Source organism: Vigna unguiculata, chromosome 7 (assembly GCF_037176805.1).
Source record: "Vigna unguiculata cultivar grain cowpea cultivar isolate G323 ecotype 2 chromosome 7, ASM3717680v1, whole genome shotgun sequence".
Classification (NCBI taxonomy): Eukaryota; Viridiplantae; Streptophyta; class Magnoliopsida; order Fabales; family Fabaceae; genus Vigna; species Vigna unguiculata.
Genome location: NC_140798.1, coordinates 42,072,614 through 42,100,368, shown reverse-complemented (window position 1 = coordinate 42,100,368; position 27,755 = coordinate 42,072,614). Strand labels below are relative to the sequence as shown.

The 27,755-nt window shown below is 29.5% G+C and overlaps 4 protein-coding genes across 12 annotated transcripts; 3 read left to right on the top strand and 1 right to left on the bottom strand.

Moving 5' to 3' along the window:
- The first annotated feature begins 1,636 nt into the window (after positions 1 to 1,636).
- On the top strand, positions 1,637 to 7,934 carry LOC114191605 (C2H2-like zinc finger protein). The gene is made up of 10 exons (XM_028080885.2): positions 1,637 to 1,837; positions 2,375 to 2,606; positions 2,906 to 3,042; positions 3,198 to 3,242; positions 3,325 to 3,378; positions 3,977 to 4,078; positions 4,184 to 4,387; positions 5,257 to 5,342; positions 6,213 to 7,189; positions 7,410 to 7,934. The coding sequence occupies exons 2-10, from the start codon at positions 2,426 to 2,428 to the stop codon at positions 7,616 to 7,618; spliced, it is 1,995 nt and encodes a 664-aa protein (XP_027936686.1). The 5' UTR covers positions 1,637 to 1,837; positions 2,375 to 2,425; the 3' UTR covers positions 7,619 to 7,934.
- Positions 7,935 to 9,580: 1,646 nt separating this feature from the next.
- On the top strand, positions 9,581 to 10,612 carry LOC114190189 (uncharacterized). Its single transcript, XM_028078987.2, has one exon. It carries the CDS (start codon positions 9,732 to 9,734, stop codon positions 10,461 to 10,463), a length of 732 nt encoding a protein of 243 aa, XP_027934788.1. The 5' UTR covers positions 9,581 to 9,731; the 3' UTR covers positions 10,464 to 10,612.
- A 7,146-nt stretch (positions 10,613 to 17,758) lies between these two features.
- Positions 17,759 to 22,089, top strand: LOC114192459 (short-chain dehydrogenase TIC 32, chloroplastic-like). The gene is made up of 8 exons (XM_028082192.2): positions 17,759 to 18,002; positions 18,558 to 18,789; positions 18,963 to 19,042; positions 19,496 to 19,649; positions 20,263 to 20,341; positions 20,473 to 20,554; positions 21,351 to 21,397; positions 21,660 to 22,089. Exons 1-8 carry the CDS (start codon positions 17,897 to 17,899, stop codon positions 21,816 to 21,818), a joined length of 939 nt encoding a protein of 312 aa, XP_027937993.1. The 5' UTR covers positions 17,759 to 17,896; the 3' UTR covers positions 21,819 to 22,089.
- A 1,400-nt stretch (positions 22,090 to 23,489) lies between these two features.
- LOC114190775 (uncharacterized) lies at positions 23,490 to 26,824 on the bottom strand. 9 transcript variants are annotated; one of them, XM_028079802.2, is made up of 11 exons: positions 26,678 to 26,819; positions 26,375 to 26,432; positions 25,809 to 25,865; positions 25,139 to 25,289; positions 24,977 to 25,058; positions 24,805 to 24,894; positions 24,569 to 24,691; positions 24,314 to 24,445; positions 24,098 to 24,201; positions 23,896 to 23,986; positions 23,490 to 23,826 (listed from the first exon to the last, which is right to left on the bottom strand). In XM_028079802.2, the coding sequence occupies exons 2-11, from the start codon at positions 26,418 to 26,420 to the stop codon at positions 23,713 to 23,715; spliced, it is 990 nt and encodes a 329-aa protein (XP_027935603.1). In that variant the 5' UTR covers positions 26,421 to 26,432; positions 26,678 to 26,819; the 3' UTR covers positions 23,490 to 23,712. The 9 variants fall into 9 exon arrangements, with proteins under 9 accessions (XP_027935603.1, XP_027935604.1, XP_085531876.1 ...); XM_028079803.2 differs by having other exon boundaries at positions 25,812 to 25,865; XM_085675750.1 differs by having other exon boundaries at positions 25,139 to 25,362; positions 25,812 to 25,865; positions 26,678 to 26,693.
- Positions 26,825 to 27,755: the final 931 nt, after the last annotated feature.

Below are 27,755 nucleotides of genomic sequence, written 5' to 3'. Positions count from 1 at the left end.
TCATTTAAAATATTGTGAAATGATTTGTATATTATTTTTTTTTGTGTAGAAACATCTTTAATATATGACCATGTATATAAATCATGGATATAAGTTCAACATTTAGAAGTGATTTTTTGAAATAAATAGGTTTTTAGTTCCTCAACTTTCTTTACACATTGAAATTACTCATTTTTTAATATCATGACTCAATTTAGTTTTTCAATCATAGAATTAATGCATTGATTTAGTCCTTTGACTAAATTGATTTAACGTTTTAAACATAATTGTTAGTTAACACTGAAGAAAATATGTAAAACGTTATAAATAACTTAAATGTTATAAAACATGTTTAAAATGTCAAATAAATTTAGCAAACTTTGATTAGAAATATTAGATCCACATTTGACTAAATTGAACAAATTTTTTAAAGAGAGACTAAATATAAATAGTATAAAGTTATAAATAATTGTACAGTTAACTTCATTCATGTTAACATTTTGCAACATTTTATAAGGTTATATGTTATCTATATTTAATCTTAAAAAACGTAACACATATGCCACCATAATTGCAAATTGACTTTAATAAAATTTAATTATACAAAATTTAATCATAGTGTACAAAATTTATTCCTACCAATACAAATTTTAATCTATTATATATATATATATATATATATATATATATATATATGAATATTTTGATAGATTTAATATTAACTGATACATATATTCACGAGTATAATGTACTAAGATACCTGTTTTGTTATAAAAAGATAATCAATATCACGGTATTAATTTATAATATCGATTTTTTTTATCTATTATGAATAGCTTGTACAATTTTTTTACATCTTACTCAAATTATGTACATATTTTATTTTATTATTATTTTATCTTGCCATTGTACATTATAAAAATTATATAAAATAACATTCGAAATATTTTTTAGAGAATAGAGTTTTATTATTAATTATAATATAACAATTTTGACAAAATTAATATATGATTTAATTTTTAAAAAATAATTTGAAGTTAAAAAAATATATATTTAACTTTTTTTTCTTTCTTAACTCGTACGAAAAATCTTGTTTAAAATTCTAAAAAATTATGATGTAATGAAAAAACTTACCCGTACTAAAAGATTCTATAATTAATTATCAATAAATTTTGTAATACAATTGATGGAATACACTTAATTTTTATTTCATTTCTTTAAATAGTAGTTAGGAAATAATAATATTAATTTGCAATATCATATTGATCTTCATGTTATTTTTATGATTTTCATTTTGAAGTTACAGCAAGGTAGAAATAGTAATACCTTGGAGTGGACAAGGTCAAACAGGAATTATTTCTAAGTTTTCTGATTAATTCCATCCTGAAATGACGAAAAGGACACTCTTTACATATAAACCCACGTGCAGTCTGAAAACAGGCACGTGCGATCACTCACTCCATCTTCGGAATGTAAGTGGTTGGTTTGTTACCAAACCACAATTCCATACCATATTTTTTCACGCGTTATAAGAGAGTGTGGGTAGAAATCTTAGCGGTGAAAACAAAAAATAGAAGAGTAATTAATTCAATGTATTTTATTATTTGCTTTTATTATTTTACTTTTTTATGTTTTTGAAGTTGTTTCTTGTTAGAAACGTTTTTTCTTTTTCCTTACTACAACTGCAGCCTGCAGGAATGCCAGAGAGTTCTCTCTCATAGGCTATTTTTTCGCTTTTCCTCTCGCGATCTTCTTTCCATCCAAATCCAAACACTCTCAATTCCTTTGCAGCCGTTTCGCTCCCACTTCGGATCGTCACAACAGAATCCGTTCATCTCCCAGCGATCTCTTCTACCTGGTACGTGATCTGTCACTCCACTTAATTTTTTCACTCCCGATGTTAGATCATGTTCTCCTACTCCATTGTATTATGTTTTTGTTGGAAGTAAATTCGGGGTCTTTCCCGTCTCCTTCGTCGAGGATGAAAATGAATAAAGGTTGAATGTTTATGATAGATCGTGTGTTTATGATAAATTGTGTTAGGTTTAATGAATCGTAATTTTATTTTTAAAACTATGGTGGTCGAGTGCTTACCTATTGAGAATGCAAGAATATTAGTTTCTTTAATAATGGAGTCACCGAATAAGTTGTAGTGTAGATTCTACATCGATCTATTGTGCTCTGGTTGGAAATGTTTGTTGTATTTTTCACTGATCTAATGTGTTCTGTTTTATATGATATGACGATTCTTATCACTCTGGTGGCATGGGTCTGGCAATATGTTATTGTGTTGACATTTTTTATTAGTTTCTTTGACATTGAATTTGAATCAATCATTTTTTCATTTCTTCATTTCTCTTTGAATTTAAATTTATTCCCATTGTTACATGTATAGTTGTGCAGTGCAATCTAGCAAAATTTCCTGGTAAGATTTTTGTCTGAATAGATGCCAGTTGCAAAACTCCCGGCCTCAGGCACAACCGGTTTCACAAAAACAGATGATGGAAATGATTCTTTAGATACAATATTCAGACAAGCAATTGGAAAAGAACCTTTGCTTTCCTTTCCTAGGGCCGGTGACAGCCCAGTACAGTGGATTCAATTACTTCATGCTTTAGATCAGCAAGGTATTTGCAATTATTTAAAGAATTAAGGGTTCATTTTAAAGGCACTTATATGCTGCCTGTGGTTATATGCAATTCACATGATATGCAGCCTTCCTTCAACAGCTTAATATAAAAGTCCATAAAAAGAGGAAACATAGAATTGAAATTTTAAAATTGCTAGACTGGTATTGCCTTTGTTGTGACCTATCGCAGGCTTGCTGACTAGTGTGTAAAAGTACCATACGTAGATTTTGAGCTTGTTTCTGATGCCATTGATTTAAACCTTGACATTATGATAAAACCTTTCATCCATTTTACAGAACTTCCAGGGTGGCCTTTGCTCTCTCCTGTGAAGGTTCAGTTACAAAAGTGCAACAAGTGTTCTCGAGAATTTTGCTCTCCCATTAACTATAGAAGGCACATACGTGTGCAGCACCGGTTGAAAAAGCTTGATAAGGTTATCTTTGTATTTATAATGAGCAGAAGCAATTATCTAACAACACATTGATGCTTGTTATTCATGCTTTTGCCCCCTTGAGATTATTTTCTGTTTTTTTATCTTTCTTTTCCAAATCTTCCTCACTTTTTCCTATTGCTTCTTACACATTGTAGGATTCTAAAAAGAATAGGGAACTTTTAGGGGCATATTGGGATAAGGTAACCTTTGGTCGTTGTGAATTTCAGTTATATGTTGAATACATCTTGTTTTATGCATGCTGATATTCAATAACATGTGTAGCTCTCCATAGAAGAGGCAAAGGAAGTTGTTTCATTCAAGAATGTGATGCTGGAGGTAATATCTTTTTGCCTATTGACTAATTTATGTTTATATGATGTTATTTTAATGGGTTTTGCCTTCTCGTGTACTGGTTATGTTAAGCTACGATTGGTAGAAATGAAAGTGTGGGCGGTTGAGTGACAGGGGCTTCTCCATCTATTTCCCATTTTCACCTCAATTTACATAAAATCTTGTTGGTTTGCCATATTATAAGATTTTCTATACATGAAATCCTTTCAGAAATTTACTCTTCCACTTAGACTATTGTTCAGTGTGCTGCATTTTTCGGACTGATAAAAGCTCTTTTGATTGCCATATTAGTTAGGAAACTTTCCGGTGATTGTTGAAGGTTCTAGGTGCCTTTTCAAATGTGAATGTAGTTTTTAAGCCTTTTCTCTGTTCTTGTTTGGAAATATCATTGTCTTTTTTATATTGACAATTGATTGCAGACAACACTATTTTTTGTAGGCTAAATGGATAAGAAGCATAGCTACAAATACAATGACACTAGTCTCTTATGCTGTCTTCTTTTCAGCTCTTGTTTTTATTTTAACCTGAATTAGTCAAAGTATCTTTTATTCTTTTTTGGTTTCCATTTTAAAATGCTTTCCAGGAAGTTCCAGGGTCTTCAATTTTAGAAGCTTTGACAACTCTTAGAAAACAAGGATTTTCTTCTCTTCCACAGTATTATCTGAGGGCTGGTTCTGCCCTTTTGGTAAGATACATTACATGATCTTGCTTATCAATTATTCACCCAGTCTACTTTTTTGCTGGTACATTCCTTTGATATATTAACACAGTCTATCTAAATTTTTTGCAGAATATTGTTCAATCCAGGCCATCTAGTTTTCCTATATCTTCCCAAGAGTTGTTCAGTATCCTAGATGATTCTAGTGAAAAAACATTTTTGGTTGGATCGGCAGTGTCAATGCAAAGATATGTTTTTGATGGAGAGGCCGGAAAGATTGGTCTTGAACAAAAAAACCTAGTTGCTTGCACAAGTTTCTTGCTAGAGCAGAAACTGGTAATTTTTTACCAACTTAAGAATCTGTCTGTTTACCTCTAAACTTCTCTTCCTCCCTCTCATGTGTTTTTTGCTACATTTCCCTTTTTTTTTTTTGTAAAGATTAGTAGATGACACTGATGTGATTTTGTGGGTGTCTAGGCTTGTTTGTTGTTCGATTCATTCAATGTCATAGTATTGTATGTTTATGTTAATTATATAAAGCCGTGCAAGAGCCTTCTTTGCCAAATGGCTCAAGGTTTTAGGAGTGTTGGTTATTAACAAAACCTTAGTTTGTTCAAATGCATGCTTCACTTATATCAAAAGTTAACAATGAACAAATCCATAGTTATTCAATCAGATTTATGGTATAAAATCAATTCGTGGTTACTCTTCTATTTGGCTTTTTCCCAAGTAACACGATCCTGATTTTACTGGTGGAAAGGGTCTAAAAAATTGTTTAGAATTACACAATAGTTCATGCTTCTATCATTGTTGACAGTTTCCATATGTTGACATATACATAAGTGGAAGAGTTTACACGTAACACAACAGTCCATTTTTTCAGTTACACAAAGAGGCGATAGAAGGGTTTAAAAAGATAATTAATATAAAACAATATTTTGGCATCCTCTGATGCCATAAAATAAACAAAGTTCTAATTTGTTTCCTTAAGATTTGACTTGGCACATAGCTTGAGCTATAATGCTTTTGAAAACGCATTGCCAGTGAAACCAAAATTATGGCATATCCTGCATGTACATTCTCTTAAATCTAACGTGATTATATAATAACCTTTCTTTACTATTTCTTAGTTACAGTAATGATGAAATATGGTCATTTATTTCTTAGTTACAGTAGTGATGAAATATGAATTTCATTTCATATAGGTGAAGGCTTGGCTTGCTGACAAGGATGCTGAAGCATTGAGATGCCAAAAGCTACTTGTGGAAGAGGAAGAAGCTGCTCAGAAAAGGTACATTTAACCATTTTGTCCTTGAATCAATCTTTCTTGGTACGTTTTCCCCATTCATTCCCTTGTTCTAGTGCCTTTATTGATATCAGGTGTTGTTGGTCTGTGTCTTCCCTGAGCGGTTCTTTGATTTTTATTTCAATTTTTAGATTCTTAAGGAAAGGAAAATATTTCAAGTGTTTGGTTGAGTTTCATTTAAAAGCATGGTCTAATCTTCAATTTGTTTGCCTCCATTTAAAATTTTTATTGTCCTCCATTAGAGGGAAGTCACCTCAATTGGATGAAATTTAGTATTTAAAGTGGAGCCCGAGCATTACTCTTTTTTCAATAGCTGAAAGCAGGGAATTTATATAGTCATTGAATCAATGCATATGAAAAACAGTAGGAAAAGAAACCTAACTTGATTTTAGCTAGAGAAACAATTCCCAACAAGGACCAGGTTTTATGAAGGATACTGGTGTTTATTATGTTCACTCAGAACGAGTTATGCGTAGTTTTAGCGAAACTTTAATAGTCTCACTGCACTGACAGAACATCATAATGCAACAATTTTTTCTTAGTTTACCCATGGTCTACTATCTGGCTTTAAGAATACTTCTAGATACCATAATAGACTTAAAATAGACATGTATATGTAATGACTTATATTTCTCTTTCTTTAGCTGTCTGAATTTTGGAATGACTTCTGCAACTTCTAATGACCTATAATAATAAATAAACAAAATTACATTATTTTGATCATTTGGGTAGTTAATGCCTTGCTCTTTAAGTTGTTTATAGCGAAGCCAATAATAAGGTACTAGATATGTTATGTACTCTATTATAAACTAGTTATTGTAGGTTCTGTATTTATTTTTTTCTATCTATTCATAGAAAAGCTGAGATTTTAGAGAGGAAACGCCAGAAAAAGCTCAGACAGAAAGAACACAAGGCAAAGGAGCAAATTGAAGACGACACAGAAACTAAAGGGAACATAAGCAGCGCAGGAGAGGATGTATCACCAGGAGAAGCATCTTTGGGTACATGTGACTTCGATGCACATAATCCAGATATATTTGCGGATCATTCTCCTCCACCACATGTAACTTCTCACTGCCTAGACACTAATGAAGTTATAGAAGGGGATACGCCGTCAGGGTATGATGATTGTGACACTGATCAGTATATAGAGCGGCAGACATTACAAGGACATAATCGCCGGGGCACAATGCCTGCCAGATGGCAAGGGCTACCAAAATCCCAATGGGCAAGAGCCAATGGTTTGAATGCAGGCCAAAATTCTCAACTGTCGAAGCTTGGAGTTAATCAAAAGCATAGAACCAGCCATGATCTTAGGGTAGCTCCTATAATCAATGGCAGTAAGGTTTGGAGTCGAAAACCTAAAGCAGAATCTAATGCTGTGGTTCTAAAAAACAAAATGCTGAAAGAACCAGACAAAGTTAAAAATCATGAAGTTTTGATAGGATCTGTATCGGTTAGTCTGGGTAATTGCTGCCCTTCCGGAGGTAATTCTATGGCACCCCAGCGGGATTGCTCGGCAGGGAATCTGTCCAAGCTGAATACTGCTCAGGAGAAACCAGGAAGCAACGGTCGTTTAACAAAGTTTTGGAGGCCTGTTAGCCAGCATGGAACTAAAGAGTCATTTCCACTTCAAAATGGTGGGACAGAAGCTGATGTTATTAATGGGAAAATTGATGAAAATTCGTCTGGTCAAAGTAGTTTAAGGTTGTGTAGTGTAGAGGGTAATGATGATATTGATTTTGGGGACAATTTTTCCCATAATGTGGCAAAAGTAGATACAGACAGCTTACGTCTGTCCAGCCTTGCTGCAAAATCCTTTCTTGCCCAAAGTAATCCTTACCTCTTTCTTCATTATATTGTTCATTTACTGTAGTGGCAGTGTGATTATTAAGAACCTGTTTGTATATAAGCTAGAAGTGTTTTTGAGAGCTACTGAACTTTTTTGGAGTTGAGAATTTCTCAAAAACTCTTTTAGCTTTATATTCAAACAGACTCTAAGTGCTTGGCTTGGTCTTAAGTTTGCTTATTTAATTAAAAATTGTGATACAGGATGGAAAGAAGCTATCTCGTCAAACCATGTAAAATTGGTTTGCACACCTGATTCTGAGCCTCAGCCTCGTGGAGCACAGTCTGTCCAGGATTGTGATACAGAGAACCGGTTGCCTGCAACCTCTGGAGTAGCAAGATCTAAACCCAAAACGAAGCCTGAAAAAGGAATGAAGATAAAGTACATTCCCAAACAAAAAGCAGCAGTCTAGTTGTTGTGAGAGACAAAGAAGAAATTGGACTATTTAATTATGACAGATATGCATAGATTGACTTCTTGCCAATTAATTTATTAGCAGAGGTTCCAGTTTTATCGATGGTCTTCTGTCAAAAAGTTGGAGGTAGGTTTTTGCCTGAAGCTTTTTTTTTTTTTTTTTTTTTTATATTCCGTCCTTTTCCTTCAAATGAAGGCATAATAGGGGATTGTGCATTAAGTTTATTTTTTTTCTTGTGGCATTTTTTACCAAAATTTTGTGTAATAAATTTGTCTGGTTATTATTATTATAAAAGTGCATCCTCTTGTTTTCATGGTTATCACTTAATACAACCTTGTCCCCCGGGCTAAAAATTGGCCAAGCAAGCGGCCTGTCTCGTGGGGTAGGTTTACTTGTTCACTGAAAGTGTCTCAATAGTTCTATTGCTCTGATATAATGCAGTAAATTTATATAGATTTAACAGTAAAGTAGATTTCATAAGTTTAATTGAAAAGAATATACATATATAAAATTGAATTTCAAACAATTTTTTAATGATTAATACCTTTTAATCTTTTGTTTTAAAAATAAGTAATTGTATTCATCCATTAATAAATGAGTAATTAAAATATGCTTAACACTAATACATTTTACTCACCAATAATTCACTTAATATTGATTTTCTTTTTCATCCCTAATTACACCTCAAACTTTTGTTCACTATTCGAATGATGTGCTTTGTGAAGCTAAACTTAAACCCTTCTCTATTAAAAAATAGTTTGCGTTGCTAGATTATTAAGTCGTCCATATATATTTAATTCAACTTCTCTTTAAGAAGATATTTTGGATGGAAAAAAAAAATCGGATAAAAACTTCAGCTGCATATTGTCTAGTCACTAGAGCTGCTGACTTATCTTAAAACTGAATTGTTACTGAGAAAAAAAATGCAAAAATCAACTATTATAAAATTGAAGTAAAATTATAGAAGTTATTCTGAAGTTTATACTTATTTAAATAAATTAAATTAAATTTTACTTTAAGTAAATCAAATTAAATTATTTTGAACTTTTGTTTAATTATTTGAGCTATACCTAATGAATATTTTTTTAAAATACATTTTTTAATTCATAATTCTTTGTTTTTTGATTCATTTTTTTCAAAATTTAGTTTTTTATGCCATTTAATTTAGTATCAGTATTTTTAACAACACTAGTTGCGAAGAAACGTAGGAAACTTGTAATCGGCTATTGGACTCATATTTTGATATTTATTGAATGTATTACCACTTTTGTAAACAATAAAATATTAATTTATTTTATTTTAGTTAATAATATGATAAGTTTAAATTTTATTTAAAGTACTATAAGATTGAGAATTTAAGTACACAGTAGTAGTATTTAATGAAGGAACAAAATAAACTATTTGACTCAAACTATATGGAGGTTTTAGGTTAATCCATGACTTCAAATAAACTAAAGTATTTTTCCAAATAATTTTTATTTTTTACGATCATTATTTGTTTCACATACACTTCTACATATTACCATTAAAACAAAATTCAATTGATATACAGAATAATTGCTGGTGGTGTGAAACTTGATGGAAAAAATACATTTCACTTTAAATGAACCAGATAAAAAGTTAATCTATTTTACAACATTTATTACTTCAAACCAAAACCCTGTTAATATCACATTGCACAAAAATTACATTTATTTTGTTTGGATCAGGGATTTCTCACGAAAAACTAAAGCAGAAAGAATCTTAACCGATAATTTTCAGTGAGTGCAGACATCAGATGTTCCTAGATATCCTTGTTCCTTAGAGTGCCACGTCCACAACTAATTAAGTACACGTGTCATCATTATAAACCTAAGCATGCCACGTATCAATTATCCTTATCATACTCACGTAAACCTCTTCTCTCCACCGCTAAGCATTCAACCTTATCTCGCCTTCTCTGTCATTTTCATATACTTCTCACCATATTTAGTTCATTTAGAATGGTAAAAATCTTGCACCTTTATCACTTATTCTAACCATTCCTTTCTTCATTCTCATTTCTCTGAAAACAGAACCAAATTGGCCTTTCTTTCCTTTCACACATTTTCTCAGTAGCTTCACAAACAAAATGTCTGGTGGTGTTGGTCCAACCGGTTCTGACATTAGATTACCAAGAGAGGAACAAGTTGATCACAAAGAAGAACATGGACTTCACAAAACCATCACCACACCAAGAAAACCAAGTTTCCCGTCTTTCCGCCATCTCAATTGCTTGGCCGTGGTCATTGTGCTGTCTGCAAGTGGCATGATTTGTCCTCAAGACTTTGCTTTTGTAGCATTCTCCATAGTCTACGTGTTGCTCCTGTCAAAAGTGGCTTTTCCATCTCTTCACCCATCAAAAGACACCCCAGTTTTCAACCCACAAAACAAAATGTTTGCCCTTTATATATTTGTAGCGGCCATCATTGGACTTTTTGCCCCAATTGCCTATATCTTAGACGGAATATTTGAGGGTGACAAAGAAGGGATCAAGGCAGCAGCACCCCATGTTTTTCTCTTGGCCAGCCAAGTTTTCATGGAAGGGGTGACATACTATGGCGGGTTCTCAATTCCGATTAGGGCTTTTGTGCCTATCTTCTACAATTCAAGGCGGATTTTCACGATTGTGGATTGGCTGAGGAGTGAGATCAACAAGGTTAACGAAGAACACAGTGGGTCTGCAAGGAGAATCTATGTGGGGAGAGTGCTTGCTGTGGCTAACATGGCCTTCTGGTGTTACAATTTGTTTGGATTTCTGTTGCCTGTTTATCTTCCTAGGGTTTTCAAGTTGTATTACTCTCCTCCTAAAGACAAGGACTGATCAAGGACAACACAACAAGGATGTTTGCATTTGTTTGTTAATGTTTATTATGTAATTTTAGTTTCTTCAACCTTAATTTCCTGTTGCTTAGTTTGTCATAGTATTTCCTTAATGAATGTACTTGTACATAACAAGTGTTGTTGTTTTTACTTCATAAACCAAACACTGATGATAAGTGACTGCTGTTAAATAAATGTTATAAGTCTTTTGTAGAGTAAAATAAAGATCATAGAGGGAAAGAAGAGAACTTGAGAAAGTATTAAGCCGCCGAACATGGCGGGTATGACAAGAAACATACCAAAGGTTTTTTTTTTTTTTTTTACAGAAAGGAAGATTATTATTGTTTTCCTTGATAACTTTACAATCTTTTTAAATTACAAAATGTAAAATTTAAAATAAAACATGTGATTGGGGTTAGGGAATTGTCAAATTTTGAAATAAAATAATATGGTTGTTGAGGGTGTTCATGGTGGTTGGGGGTGGAGAATTGGCGGGTTATATGTGATGGTTGAGAGTGAGTGCATAAAGTATGAGAGTTGACTTTGAATGATGGTATAAAATATGAGAATTGTTATTGAATGGTCATATAAAAGATGAGAAAATGTGTTTTAAACAAAGCTAAATTAACCCACAAATTGTTCTTTTAGCTACTTATAGTCTACTATGATTACTTTAGAACTCTCTTGTTTTATTTTTGTATTAATAGGTGTGAAAAAAATTCAAATTATCATATAATTATAAATATTTTAGATTATATAATACAAAATTTTATTGTACACGGTATAATTTATAATTTAGAAACATATTTTAATTTAGAATTTATTTCTAAATTATATACTTATAATTTAATATATTTCTAAATTTGTAAAACATGTTCTCAAATTCTAAAAGAAAAATAAAATTAAATATGTTAATTTTTTTTAACACCAATAAACTATAGAGATGGAGGATAAAATAATGTATTTTTATTTTTATTAAATGAAAACCGGAAAGAATTCATTATGATGTAAAAAATTTGGTCGGGAGAGGTACCTTGACCTAAAATTCAAAATATGTTTTAGGATCATCCTTTTCACACCCCGATAATTTCAATATGCATAATAACCCGTTTACTATTATTTTCTTTATTTTAATTTCATTTCTCTTGTGACAATCACTTTCTTGAAAACAAATAAATATAAGGAGAGCGTTAAGAGAGAAACGTCTTTTGATGATTTCTTAAAAAAGTAGGACTTTGGGATGATCAATTTTGTCTATATTGATTCGTACTTATCGATATTTATGAAAAGTTGTTTAGAGTGCATTTATTATAGCTGAAGTGATACGAAATGAATGTGAATTAGTGAGGGTCTATCTGAAGAACACGATGTTGGACTTTATTTAGTTTGCAATTAAATTTTGGAGGATTGTTCGAACATTATGTGTTCAACAACTCAGGTTTTTTTGTTAAGATTAATAATTGATAAAGTTAATGAGTATTAATAATCTTGTTTTGAATCTTCTAAAGCTATGCACATTCTGAATGGGTTATAGTAAGTTTCTTTCGATAACTCATTAAATGTTCGTTAGGTAAAATTTAAAAGTGGTGATGTAAAGACTAGGGATGGCAACGGGGCGGGGCGGGGCGGGGACGGGTTTCGCTATCCCATATCCATCTCCGCATAAAAAATTCATCCCCATCCCCATACCCAAACCCAACGGGTATCAAATTTTTTTCCCATTCCCATCCCCACCGGATAACGGGTATAATCTCGTACCCATACCCGTACCCGTGTTCTAACTACTTCAATATTAATTTTTATAAAAGAAAAAAAATTACGGTAAAGAAAACATAATATTATGAAATATTCAATATTATGAGGATTTTCTTCGATGCCAAATACCTTAAAATAAATTATAATTGTTTACATTTTATATTAGAATACCAAATAAAATTTCATGTGAACCAAAACATTTGTTAAATTTGCAAACTACAACATTGATGAACTTAGTTGATAAAATTAAAAAATATTTCAAAAAAATATAAAAGGAAAACAAATATTTAAATTAAAATATATTTTAAATGTTTGTTTACTTCAATTTTTTAAATTCTAATGAATATCTTTTTTATACACTAATAAAAGTTATAATATATCACTTGATCAAAATGACACAAAGAATAAATAATAAACATAATAATAAAAGGAAAACAAATATTCAAATTAAAATATATTTTAAATGTTTGTTTACTTCAATTTTTTAAATTATAATGAATCTCTTTTTTATACACTAATAAAAGTTATAATACATCACTTGATCAAAATGACACAAAGAACAAATAATAAACATAATAATAAAATTTTGACATAGATTTTGTATCTTTTGAACTTCAATATATGTTGGATAGTGACAAAAAAATATTCATAGCAATTACATTAAATTTTTATATTGTAGTAAATAAAAGTTATTTATACAATTAAAGTGGAAAAAATTACAGTATGATTAATAGTGAGTTATAAAATAACAAATAATTAGATAGAATATATCGAAATATTATTCTACATGATGAAAATAAACAATAAATAAAAATATTAAAAGACTAACAAATGTGTGTTTTAGAAATAATTTGAGAGACTATCGAAAGAAATCGCACAAAGGAAATCAAATGTATAATTAAGGTATGATAAAATGAAAAATACCTTACAGAACTAATTATTAAATTATGTTTGAAGTGGTTAAAATTAAATAGAAATATCATTAGTGACCAAAAAATTTGTCATTAAATTACATATAAATTAGTAATTAAATTGGTCACTAAATCAAGTACAGATTCGATCATTGAATCGGTCACTAATTTAGTCATTGATTCAGACAATAAATCAACTACTACCACCAATGACGAAAAATAGTGACTGATATGGGTTACTGACTAAATCAGTCACCATTTCATGTTTTTCTTGTAGTGAATTATCATATACTATTCCTAAATATCATTATATATATATATATATATATATATATATATATATATATATATATATATATATATATATATATATAAAATTTTAACCACTTCAAACAGAATTTAAAGTGAAAAAATTACATTATGATTAATAATGAGTTATAAAATAAAAAATAATTAGATAGAATATATCGAAATATTATTCTACATGATGAAAATAAAAAAAATAAATAAAAATATTAAAAAACTAACAAATGTGTGTTTTAGAAATAATTTGAGAGACTATCGAAAAAAATCACACAAAGGAAATCAAATGTATAACTAAGGTATGATAAGACGAAAAATATCTTAGAGAATTAAGAAAACTTTTCAAATATTAACATATAATTAATGGTTGAAAAATAACGAAAATTATTTTAATGAAACAAAAGAGTTCTTCAAATTAAACAAAAATTAATAATAATAATAAGTAAAGAATTTTTTTTATATTATCTTAAATTGAGAGTATAAACATTCTCATGTGAAAGAAAAATTTATAATAAATAAAAATATTAAAAAATAATATAAATATTCAAATGTGAGGCATAATTTTTTTTTTAATTAACATACATCATTTTAACATAATTACATAAAGGTTATGATAAGATAAAAAATATATTGGAGATGAGAATGAGTTTCATGACAAATGAAATAATTAAAAGAAATAAAAAATAGAAAAAAAAATATATATATAGGGGTTACTTGATTAATTGTGAATATTTTAATAATTTAAACGAGAATGGAGATATGGCGGGGACGAGTATTATGGCGGGTATATGTACATCCCCATACCCATCCCCATACCCAACTGAAAAAGTCGGGGATTCCCCATACCCATACCCATACCCAGTCAATGCGGGGATTCCCCGTCAAAACGGGGACGGGTTCGGGCAATACCCACGGGGACGGTTTTATTTGCCATCTCTAGTAAAGACAACAATTTACATAGTATTTTCTTTTTATTATACCATTTATTACATTCGTTTTTCTGTGGTGAAAACTATTATGTAAATGGTTAGAAATTAGATTTATATATTATCATTAAGTGTACGTAAATGTGTTGGAAACATATATCAGCTATATCGCATAACTATTTTCCTAGTCTATATATAAAATTTGTTCCTAATAAACATTTTATTTAAGAAAGGGTTGTGATGAGACTTATAGATGTGACTTTTCGTAAACATCTCTTAAAGATAAAAACAAATGAAATTAACTCTTTTATAATTGAAAAAAAAAACTATTTGCTAATGAATTGAGAATTAAATTTAAAAAATTCAATAGACAATATTTTTTACAATTTAATTTATTTGCATGATCTATTAATTTATGATGAAACTGAATTAGTTTTTATTATTCTTGTAAGCTTAGAAGAAACCCATTTTTTCAAACCAGTTTCACTGAAACTTTAGTTATAACCTGCTTTGTTTAAGTGTAAGCAATTGAAATTGATTCATGTGTTATCTGTATAAATGGTATTCTTTATTCAATCATTTTTTCCCCTTCACAATATTTAAATATTGTTTTTCACGCACACATAAATTTAAATTCATCATTATCATAACTTTGAAGGTTAAGTGTGTTCTTTTTCATGAATTTATTATTTGAAAAGAATAATAAGCGTTGATTTGTAAGATTTTTTTATGTTTCTTTATAGAGATTATGAAGCGATTGAAAGAGAAGAACTGTGGGATTGAGATTATTTTTGAATCCCGCTTGAATGAGTAGATTTGAGAGTGATTATAGTAATTTTACTCAAATAACCTCGCTTCACGGAATGGGATGATGTAAGTCACCACCATGCACATGGCCTAGGAAATAGATCCGTGCTTTAACGAGGAAATGGAATTAGTTATGGGTTGATCCAATTCCAAAAGGACAAGCTTTGTGTGTGGAACCGGTTCTATTTTGTTTGGAACCTATTCTATTATAATGGTATTTAATTATGAAAACAATGTTTTTTGTGTTGCAACAAGTGGTGAACTAGTTGAATAACATAGCTAATGCTTGAAATCTTTAATTTTTTCAAGTTTTAATATTGAAATTCAAAATATTTATTTATTTTATATAAAATATATTACATTCTTTATTTATTTCAATTAATAATTTTTTATAAAAAATTATTCATCATAAAAAAAATTAAAATAATTTCAACTGATCTAAATATTATATGTTGTCATGTGTGTACTTTTTTAGATATTATTTTGTAGATATTATGTCATGTTTGGAGTTTACTTTTTTTATTAATGGGGTGGTTGAAAATGTTTATTTTTTTTTAAATTAAAATATTAAATTTCCTAAATCAAATATATTTTTATATTTTTTTCAATTAATAAATATTTATAATATTTTTATTTATGATAATAATATATGAAAAATTAATTGCATCTTATCTAAATATTATTTTATTATACTTTTTTAACATCAAGGACAATTAAGTTATTATATATTTTCATCTATTAAATTTAATTTTTTTTAATCACATCAGTCAAATCTTTCACAAACTCTCACAAAAATTACTCTCAAATTTACTCTATTATCACCCTCAGATCCTTAAAAAAGAACAACATAAATATCACATTCTAATCAACCTAAATCAATTATCTTCCTCTCCCTCAAATCATTACTTACATAAGAATATACCCTAAATATGTAATATGTTACTAGAAAAAACTATGTAACTGTCTTATTCAATTGGATTAGTTTTATTTTTTTCAGTCTGATTTATTTTCAATATAAATATGAGATAGAAATTTTGTTTTCACTTTTACATTTTTTTCTCAAACTTAGTCATTGTCTTATAATATATTGTATTTGTTGAATTACTACTCTTTTAGGTATGCGTACGATAAATTTTAGTTGTGCAATCTTTTTTGTTGTTGTGTGACAAATACAGATTTGTCAAAATACACTTGTTTCACCTAATTTGAAAAATTCAAAAATCATAGTGTGAAAGCAATATTAATCTACTTTTTTTCCCCACGAATTAAAGCTTAACACCTCTCGTACCATCAAATCAATGCAACCTAAAATTTGAGGTGTAATTTCTTTGGATAACAAAATTGTGGCTGAACTTTATCCTTTTTGGAGCATTAAAATCATTAAAATTATAATATGAAAAATCGCACACATATAACCTGTGGTTGAACTTTACCTTCCAAAAAGCATTGAAGTCATTAAAATTATAATATGAAAATTTAAATATAACATTTTTATACTACATCTTATCTTATACACAAAATTACCATATAAGTATTAACTATGTTACTAGTTATTCACAATTCACATATACATAGAATTAGCATTTTCTTAACATATATTTGGAAAGAGTAAAAAAAGAAAAAAAGGAATTTAAGAGGAAAAAAATTGTGGAAATAAAGTAGTTTGGATTTTAAAGGATCCGAAATTAAAATTTATAAAAGTTAATAAATGATGTGATAGATTTAGTAAATTTAAAAAATATTTTTATAGATAAAATTTTAATAATATTATTATTTATTTTTATGTTATAATATTTATTTATTTAATTTATTAATGTTTATAATTATTTTTTATTTTCATTTATTTATTAATATTATTATTTGATTTATTATATTCTTTTTTATTTTAATAGGTTATATTTATTTATTTAATAATTATGAAATTTGTTTTTAATATAAAACTAAAAGAAAGTAAAATACTTTTCCTTCAAATATTGTAATAAGTAAGGCAATTTTATCTTGTTTTTTGAAATTTGTTGTCTCGATATTTTTTTATTTTTTATTTATGCACTTACAAATTTTCCATATATACAGGAACAAACACACCAACGAGTGTGAATCAAAGAAATTCAATCAATATAATGACGTGCTTAGTTAATATTTTAATTAAGCATATAGTATAAATAAAATAAAGTCAAGGAAAGAGTACTAAAAGTAAATACATGAAAATGAAAAATGAAAAATTTCTTAAATACAATTTAAAAGTATACATTTTCAAGTGATAAAATTATTCTTATAAATAATTATAATTTTACTTTTTTATCATAAAACATTTTAATCTTTTATTGAAATAATTATTTTCTGAAAGTTATTGTGTGGGAACGAAGGTTTGGTTAATGCACTCTTTTAGTATAATTATTATATTATTATGTAAAATAAAAAGCAATTTGGACAGACAATGTAATAATGATTATGATTATATGATTATTGTACAAAACAAAAACAAGAAAACTTCTTATGTTTTTTTGTGATAGTCGGAAAAGCAATGGATAAGATATATAATATAATTATTATAAAACATAATAAAAACTATTTTTGTGATTGAAGGAGCAATAAATGTAACATGTGCAGTATTACCTATTTATATATATAAAATATCCTCCTGGTCTCAGTCTCAGGCTGTGCAACAGTGCCATTTCTCTGTGTGATTGATTTTCTGTTTGTGTGTGAGAGAGAATCACAGTCACAGAGAGATGTGGCCATTCAGCAGGAAAGGGGCTTCTGGGTTTTCATCATCTTCCACTGCAGAGCAAGTCACTGAAGGTCTTGATGGAACTGGTCTCACTGCCATTGTTACAGGTCCCTTACTTCTTCTTTTCCATTTTTATTTCGTCTTTTTCTTATATATTCTCCTCGTGGGTATCTTTATTTCATGTAAAAACCATGTTTTTTTTCCTTGATGATCTTTTTGTCTGATCTTGCAGACACTGTTTTGTCGTTGTAGTTGGCTTTGAAAAATCCTGGTTTATTCATATGTTCTTGCTGCAATTTTTCTTCTTTCCAGTTCACTGTTTGACTGAACAAATTGAAAAATGTTTAATCTCTGGTTCAATTGGCTTATGCTATTGCTAAGCAGGCTAAGCGGTAGTTCTTTTTTACCTATAAATTTGTTCATCTTGTTAATGAATTTTTTAGTGTGCCCTATTGTTGAATACATGTTTTGTGTGCTATATGTTGCATAGGGCCAATGATTTAAATTGGGGTTTCAACTGAGGTTCAGTTTGGATCTTTGATATTGTAAAGAAACTTTATCTTTTCATATGTAGGCTTTATTGAATTCTTACAATTAGCATGGTAAATAATTGTCGGAATGTTCCATCGTTTAAATATGGTATGTGAACATTGTGGTAACAGGAGCATCCAGTGGTATTGGCACTGAGACTACACGTGTACTTGCTTTGCGAGGTGTCCATGTGATTATGGGTGTGAGAAATATGATTGCTGCTAAAGATGTCAAAGAAACAATACTTAAGGAGATTCCCTCTGCAAAAGTTGATGCCATGGAATTAGATCTCAGTTCAATGGATTCTGTCAATAAATTTGCATCAGATTTTAAGTCTTCTGGTCTTCCGTTGAACATCTTGGTGTAAGAAAAGCGGATGACATGAATCATATTATCATCTTTTTATTCACTGTTTTTTACTGAAGTTCTTAGTTACTAGTTCTCTCTCGTTTTATGTGGCTATGATGCAAATGATATCTCGTAATTCCGATCATTCAAGAAAGCGCAGGGGTAATATTGTTTTCTGGTTTGTTTAGAAACAACGCAGGAATTATGGCGTGCCCTTTCAAGCTATCTGCAGACAAAATTGAACTACAGTTCGCCACAAATCACTTAGGTATGTTGAGAATCTGATTGCACAATTCAAGTTCTAACTAACTGAGTGTTCTTCCATGTGGAAGTTCATTTGATTACTGATAGTGACACTGCTTTATATTCATCAACATGTTATTCTATAACATTTTGGCACTTGCAGTAGTTTGTAGTTGGTGTGGGCCATATGATTCATATGTTTCTGATTATTAAGATAATTTTACTCGAATGATCAATATATAGTCATAGACGAACGAATCCTTTCTTTTTCTCTCTTGGGTAAGTGTTCATAAGTCATTGAAACATTGAATGTGTGTATTACTATACTTACGAAGTTATGATTGTCTCAACGTATATAATTGAGTGATATTTTACAATAAACATCAAGTAGCTACATTTTTGTTCTTTTAAATTCACTGACTGAGAGGATGTGTTAGTGATCTTAATACTGATTGTTTTACTTAATATAATTTTGCAGGTCACTTTCTATTGACAAATCTTTTGTTGGACACTATGAAGAAAACTTCACGTGAAACTAAGAAAGAAGGAAGAATTGTTAATGTCTCTTCTGAGGCACACAAGTTTGCATATTCTGAAGGAATCCGTTTTGACAAAATTAATGATGAGTCAAGGTAAATGTGTAACCTAAATTCAAATTACAACAACATATGCTGTTGGAGATGCCAGATCTGATAAAAAAAAAACCTGTTCATAGGATATGTAGATTCTTTTTTTTTTTTTTTTTTATCAGGAACTGTATGTGCAGAGGGCCTGATTTTATTCCTATGTAAATCAACATATTTATAGAACATGAGCAAAACAGAAAAACTATCAGTTAATAAACTGATAAAGATAATGTCTAAAAAATAGGATAAAACAGATTTATCCTATCAATTAACACAACTTTTATTTAAAATAAAATAACACAGTCTAATACATTCTGTATTTGCTCGGGCAGTTATACATTCAACAGGATCAAATGCTCATGGATATAATTGTAAACTCTATGCACTTCTTAGTTGCATTTATTGCATTAAGAATAGAGACATGATTAGTGTAGTACTTGTTGAAATGAGAAGTGTTATGCATATTCGATTATGTATGCTTCCTTGTTTACAGATGAAACAATTGATTCACTTTAATTTTCTTGAAAAAATTGAGCACGAAAACATGATTCCTGCACCTGTAGTATTGGTCAATTGAAATGACATGTATATTTAATTATGTTTGCTTCCTTGTGTTCAGTTACAGCAACTGGCGTGCATATGGGCAGTCAAAGCTTGCCAACATTTTACATGCCAATGAACTTTCAAGACGTCTCAAGGTGTGCTTTACATATTATCTCGGAAGCTATAAAGTTATTTAGGATTTAATATAGAATTACTTAATTTTAACAGCATTTTATTTGCTGTTTTTTTTTTTTGTATGAAATTTTGCCTGTTTCATCTTGAACAGGAAGATGGGGTGGAGATTTCTGCAAATTCTCTTCATCCTGGAGCAATTACCACCAATCTTTTTCGTCATACTGGAATAAACGGTAACTACCACACTGTACTATTCATGTCCTGTCAAGAATTGTACAGGTCCTGAGATTTGCTCTACTAAATTATTTATTCTGCATTATCTTGTTTATTTACTTTTAATTTCCTTTTAAAATGCAGTAAGCTCGTATATGTGTGCATTGCTTTTTTGTCATAAATTTGGTACACAAATATTTAACAAAAACCAACACCAGGAATGATAATTGCCTTTTTTGTCTAATTAACTGGCAAACTCAGCAGCATAACTTCTCTCCCCATATTGTTTTGTTATGATTACAAATATAAGGTGTATCTGGAATTTAGTTGGAATATTCTTACTAACTTTCATTTCCCATTAACGCTATATCAACATGTTTGATATATTTTTTTCTTCAGATGGGTTATAAGTCAAATTTACCTCAAATTCCTGTTGACTTAAAAACTATAATGAGTTTTTTTTTTCAACTTTAATCAAGTTCAACTCAACTTAATTAAGTTCAACTCAACTTAATTTTAATTCAAACACACATAGAGCTTCCAAATTATGGGTTTGGGACTCAAGTCTACAACTGCTCCATGTCTTGTTCAATGTTGATGCTTACATCAGGTCCATGATCAAGTGTTTTATCAGTCAGCCCTGCTGAATTTTGAATACGGGCATACTCAAGAAACTTTTGAGCATTCATGTGAAGCACTTCTCATGGTCTTTTTAGTTTTAAATATCAATTCATCTCTATGAATTTTGTTCATTTTTTCTATTGGAGATAATGACTAGCTGAGTTTTATGTGTATATTTCTGTTTGATTTGTGCAGGTATAGTTAATGGTATTGGTAGACTCGTGTTTAAAAATGTCCAGCAGGTAACATCATTATAAATGTTGGACATTAATGTGCTGTAATTTAGGGCATTATTTTAGACCCCATCTTTTTTTCATAATCACCAATACTCATTTGAGATACCAAACATTTATTTGTTCTTAATTATATCCAATAGAATTAAAAACGTTTATTATGAAATTAACCTGACAAAGCCATAAGGATACAGTGTCCTCTTTTTAACCAAGAAGAGGATTGAAACATTCCTCGTGTCTAGTCTGAGATTCTTCTGACCTTGTAATGCAGGGAGCAGCAACAACATGCTATGTAGCATTGCACCCACAAGTGAAGGGAATTAGTGGCAAGTATTTTTCAGACAGTAATGTGGCCCGAACAACCTCACTGGGGACTGACGCTGATTTGGCCAAGAAACTTTGGGATTTCAGCTTGAATTTGACCAAGTAAAAAACCCAACTATTATTTCTCAATGGAGATAGCATGTGTACTTACTGAATGTTAAGCTTCAATATACGACTTCATGTAACTATTTCTATCAAAATTGTCATCACCTGTTGCATAGGCATGAATTTTAGGCATACAGTCTATAATTCAAAGATCCTACTTACATGGCACAGAATTTATACCAATTTATATAAGAATATAACTTTCTGTACTATTATTTGACTACCTGGTAATGTATGGAAATAGTATGACCAAATGTTGGTTTCTTGTCCAATGGTCACTCTCAAGTTCTATTCTCTTTAGGTCTAATGAAGTTTTGCTTAGATTGTCTAGGGAAATCTACTTACTTCCTTATAATGTTTCTCTCACCCTTTACTTTACTGTAATTGGGTTAGTTTACTGTATTTGGGTTAACTTAAAGTGAGATGGAAAAAAAAATGAAAATGGTGCAATTTTATTTGAAAATGAAACAAGTCGTGTTTGAAAGAATGTTCTCATGGAAAAAAAAAAATTCGTACTTAAGTATAATTTTTTGTTATCAAAATTATGTTTTGTAGCATTATATTGTTTTCCGAATTTATAAAAAATGTCATATTTTAAGCATGGCTTTTCAATTAATGTGACTTTTTTTTTAAAAGAATACTCGTAAGTAATGTCCAAATGAAATTGTACTATTTTGATGTTTTACCCTCACTTGTGTCTTCATAGATATATATTGCATTTCTACTACCTGTGTGCTCACATGAATATTGCATTTCTGTTGTTATTGTATATATTACGTCTGCTTATATTTAACTAGATGACCTAACAATGTATTTTTGTGTGATTCATATATTTGAAGTTAAAAGAAAAAATCACTCATTTTAAGTATTTAACGAATGTATCTCTGATCAAAAGGTTCATCAGAAGGTCAAATCAACTTTTGGTTTAATTATGATGTCTGTGATAGAAAGTTAAGAAATTTAAATGATCAAAGATCTTTGAATTGAATTTAAGATTATAAGGATTTAATTTAATTGTTGTCAGTAAAAAATAATTACATGTGAATTAATTGTATTCCATAAAAATATTAATTTATCTGTACTGTCAAAAGGAAATGCATAATTTAACGTCATACAAAATTAGGATAAAAAATAATTCTAATAAAAAAGTGACATAAATATTTATAAAGACATTTAAATATATATATATATATATATATATATATATATATATATATATATATATATATATATATATATATATATATTCATTATTGATTTAAACTTGTCTTTTCTTAATCTCTTATTTTATTTTAATTTAAACGAAGTTAAGTTTAATTGAATATTAATTTGATAGTAGTTGTTCTTTTTATTGCAAGATAAATATTATAAAAATAAATTAAAATTGTATTGAAAATTTAATCATTAGAATAATATCAACAAAAAATTTAAATATTATTTCAATTTTGTAAATTAATTAATTTTTATAATTAATCACTTTCAAATTTGAATTCATACATACTTTTATAGAATTAAATTAAACAATTTAATAATTTATTATATTTTCTTGCTTTTGATTATGATTAAAACATGAAACCTTTTCTATCAAAAGTGCAATTATTGATAATGTTTTCCTAATAAGTTTCTATTTGTCAACATTACAATAGTGTGAAAATGATAAATCGTAGTAAGATTTGGAGTAAAGTTCTTCTATAGAATAATATGTATAATATCATTAAAGATGGTTGATGATCACAACTTATTATAACAGCATCAGATGGCTCTACCTAGAGGAATCAATTTTCTTAAGCATCTCGAATATATAAAAATTAAAAATTTATTTAATTTAAAAGAAAAATTAACCAAGATTCATATCAGAAATCTCTTAGATACGTCACCTTGATGGTCAATTTCAGTCAGCTTAATTTTCCCCACACTCCTGCTGCCTTCAAAATCTCTTCTCTAACCTCATTTCTAGGATGTTGAACCCATCCACACAAAAGGCTTTGCCGAAACTGCACCATTTCTTTCTGAAAAATCTTTTAAAGTAAGTCGCAATTCGACATAGTTAGCATAGTAAAAGGCAAATTTATACTTACATATTCATAATCAGGCATGGTTTTGTCTTGCCATTTTACCGATCCATCCCAAATTTCCATGTATTTCAGCACATAGATGCCACAATCATGACTTTATCAAAATCCGAAAACATCAATCAGAAACAATATATCAGTCACCACTAATGCATTGAGTTCTCTACATGATGAGAAACATCCAACACTACAGCTGCACACTACTCACATGTTTTTCTGCCTAGGAACATCAGCGTAAACCAGTGTTATTGATACATTCTCTTTGGTCGAACCAGGATTCATTAATACCAGCAGCTCCTCAAAACGACGTTTCTTTGAATTAAAAAACCGTTGATTGGTTGGACCAGACGAATAGTTAGGGATAACAATTTAAAAAAAATAATTTAAATTTTTCCCAAGGAAAAAAACAAATGTTCAACACTACCGTTGCATCATCCAAGTTCTTCTTGCTAGTTGAGAATTTATCATGCATCGAGTCCAACACATACAGGGTTTTGTCCTTGGGCTCGAGTACATAACAAGACCAATGCTCCTCAAATATAGTAGGTGCAAAAATCTGAAAGAAGGACAAATGCAACAAATTATCATACCTGAAAGACACTGTATACCACCAAGTCCAAAAGTTGTTTGCCACTATAGTTTTCATACTCAAACAAAGGTGTCACGTCACCATACTTACCAATTTGCACTGATAGATTTCATAACCCAGTTTACTCGGCAAGATGAATACAGATACATCATCAATACACCAAGTCTTGTGGCTATCTTCATTAGAAAGATTTAAGTCACATTTTACCTTATTCTACACAGAAACATAACTAACTGACATTAGATTGTTATGCTAACTAGACGTTATATGGAACAAGAACAGGACTGCAACTCTGTTGTTTAAAAACATTATAGTTAACTACTGACCATAAATTGTGGGCTAAATATATGACGAGTGACAGTCCCATTTGTTTCCTTCTCCTCTTCCATCATTATCTTTCCAGCAGCTAAAATCACCTGAACGTTATATATATTTTTCAGAGTTGTATGACAAGTAACTGGTACCTTTAATAAAGCCTTTTGAATGTTCTATACTGACCATATTACTGACCCATCCTTTTGGTTTCATTGTATAGATATCTCTGCGGTTTAAGTGAACGCCGAACATACTAACCACGACACTGGGATTTGAATTTATGATCTTTGTTATATTAAAAAAACAAAAACGAAATGAATATATGAAGACAGCTAAGCTTTCTACCTCAATTCCTCATTTGCCTTTGGTCGACGAGTACAAAAGTTATAAAGCTTGATCAGCATAGACTGGGATATTTTGTTCACATCCTGCTTTACTTGTTTAGTGCTGGAAGAATCCAACGGCAGAGGTGGCTTTTTTTCGGTGGCCCTGATAGCTGATTGAATAATACATTATCAAGACACTAGGATTCGGCTAGAGCAACTGTGGGTTTGAGCAGTTTGCAGCATCTGTTAGGATCAAAGCTCAGTTCCAGGGATGGAACTACACAGAAAGGTAGGAATGCAACCACACACCCAAGCATTTTTTTTTTACCTTCAATACTATGTATTATCAAATAAGTCCCCTCAAATAGATGAAATATGCCTTCACTATTAAAGTCTAATACTATACGGGAGCAATGATGAGATTTGTTTGGATGAGTTTCTCCATAAGTGTTTCTAAAAAAGGAAAAAAAACACCCTTTTTTTTCATAACGTAAAATCAGCTTATGTATAAATTAAAAATAAAAAATTTAGAAAAAATATATTAAATTTCTTTTACATAATAACTTGCATCAGCTAATTTTAGTTTATGATTTTTTTTTTCTCTTGTATGGAGAAATTTATCCAAGCGCGTCTTTAGTTAATAACAATTTCAAATATGTAGGCTAGAGGAAGAAGGAGATTGTCACAACTACCCCTGCTTGAAGGTTCAATTGCCTCACTCATCACGGTTTCCGGGCTGCTACCAGCTGTTAATATAAGGAAGCACAATGATCATGTTAATGTATCAGGGAGCTATTTAGACGAGTTTTTCAGGTAGCACTTCTAAAAAAAAAAAAAGAAAAAAAGTGAAATAAACTCTTCCATAAACGAAAAATTTAGAAACAAAATACCAATTTTTACAAGTTAAACTTAAACTTATAAAGAAATTCATTTCAAATTTTCTTTTAATTTTTCTCTCATAGATTTTATGGATAAATTTATTGAACCAGGTCCTTAATACAGTCAAGGCTAAATAATATGAGTCTGATATAAAACTTTTAAAACTACTGGAGGATATACAACATTAAAGTATCAAGCTAAAATACTTAATGCAAGTTTTAACAATTTTCTAATTCAAGCGAGAGAATGAATGGTTAAATTGTGCTTGAATAATAATTCAGTACAGAGTATTAAATTATGGGTAAGAAACCGAAACTACTACAACTACTGATGAGTCTAAAGCAAGTAGATAGATAAATAGATAAACTGTGTATACCTCCGGCAGTGCTCGATGCTTTCTTCCTCTTGCTCTTTCTTCCCATTCTTAACTTTCACTGTTGGGCAGCAGAACAGAAAAAAAAAATACAATATCAAAATTGAAGAAGGAACACGGATTTAAAAGTATCTTTAATTCCAATGAAAAGTAATACTAATGATGATGAATTTTGAGAATGGAGAAGAAAACATGAGGTGATTCATTTTCTTCATGGAAATGGAAAGCGTGAACATTATTATTGTTAACTCGAGAACCGATTGAATGGCATAAGAGAAAGATATTTGAGTATTTAGAAATGCAAACCCTAAGACGAAGACCCAAAGGAGATTAAGAATCTGCGGCGTATTAATGCACTACACAACTTCTCCTACCATGCTTTCTTTTTATAGAAATTTGCATTGCTCTGAGCAAGTGAAAAGTTAAAGACGTTGACATAGAAATTTAACGGACTTTGTTGATTTCTTTCAATCTCATTTAAATAATAACTTCAGATGTTAAATTCTCTTTTACATTAACTAATGGGTCCTTTTAAATTTTACGGAAACTTGTTTTAAATGGTAATTCTTTTCCTTTTTACGAGAGAATGAGGAGTTGAAGATAAAGAATTGAATATAATAAAAATATTTTCTATATAATTTCGATATATTTTATGATAAGAAACATTACTAATGCTTTTTAATGAAAGAATACTTTTATTTGGTTGTTTTTTTCTTTTTTCTCATAACCATTATGAATTACATTATCACGCCAGTAAAATATTCAAGAGTTCGTTCGTTGAGATATAATATTTGGTATTTTTTTTTAAATTTGAGCACTTTAAATTATGCAATATAAATTTATATTGTTTCTGTTGTCTTGAAAGAATATTTGTAGCAAAAGTTTAGCATTTAATTTCTTTAATACTATATTTTTTTATTAATTATACATTTGTTGACAAAGCTTTACTTATGCGTGATTTTATTAGAAGTCTTAACACTTGAATATGAATTATGCTTTATTAGAGTATATGAAAATAAATAAGAATGATAATAGTAAATGAGAAATTAAGTATACAAAAATGTCGATTGGATAGATAGAATTAAAAGAGAAAACGAATTATCTATATGCTTATTTAGAGGAGGACAAGAGTCACTGCAAACAAATATTGTTTTTACACTAATTAATAAATTAAACTTCACTAGAAATTAAAGATTTTTGCTTTTATTATTTTTCTTAGCATTAAATTATTCATTATTTAAAGAAATAGTTATTTGACTGGATTTCTGGAAGTGGAAAGAATTCATTTTATTTTAAAGAATCTATTTCAGAATTAGTATTTACTGCGATTATCGATTAAAGATCAATTAAATTAAATAATTTACTTTCAAATTTCAAAAGGATT

Excerpts from the sequence above, each read along its gene's own strand:
- LOC114191605 (XM_028080885.2), top strand. The coding sequence starts at position 2,426 with ATGCCAGTTGCAAAACTCCCGGCCTCAGGCACAACCGGTTTCACAAAA. Across the intron at positions 5,343-6,212 it reads GAAGAAGCTGCTCAGAAAAG|AAAAGCTGAGATTTTAGAGA; the intron begins GTACATTTAACC and ends ATCTATTCATAG. Across the intron at positions 7,190-7,409 it reads AAAATCCTTTCTTGCCCAAA|GATGGAAAGAAGCTATCTCG; the intron begins GTAATCCTTACC and ends ATTGTGATACAG.
- LOC114190775 (XM_028079802.2), bottom strand. The coding sequence starts at position 26,420 with ATGGGAAGAAAGAGCAAGAGGAAGAAAGCATCGAGCACTGCCGGAG. Across the intron at positions 25,059-25,138 it reads AAGGCAAATGAGGAATTGAG|TGTCGTGGTTAGTATGTTCG; the intron begins GTAGAAAGCTTA and ends TTCAAATCCCAG. Across the intron at positions 23,987-24,097 it reads GTTCCTAGGCAGAAAAACAT|TCATGATTGTGGCATCTATG; the intron begins GTGAGTAGTGTG and ends ATTTTGATAAAG.
- LOC114190189 (XM_028078987.2), top strand. The coding sequence starts at position 9,732 with ATGTCTGGTGGTGTTGGTCCAACCGGTTCTGACATTAGATTACCAAGA.
- LOC114192459 (XM_028082192.2), top strand. The coding sequence starts at position 17,897 with ATGTGGCCATTCAGCAGGAAAGGGGCTTCTGGGTTTTCATCATCTTCC. Across the intron at positions 19,043-19,495 it reads GTTCGCCACAAATCACTTAG|GTCACTTTCTATTGACAAAT; the intron begins GTATGTTGAGAA and ends ATAATTTTGCAG. Across the intron at positions 20,342-20,472 it reads AACTTTCAAGACGTCTCAAG|GAAGATGGGGTGGAGATTTC; the intron begins GTGTGCTTTACA and ends CATCTTGAACAG.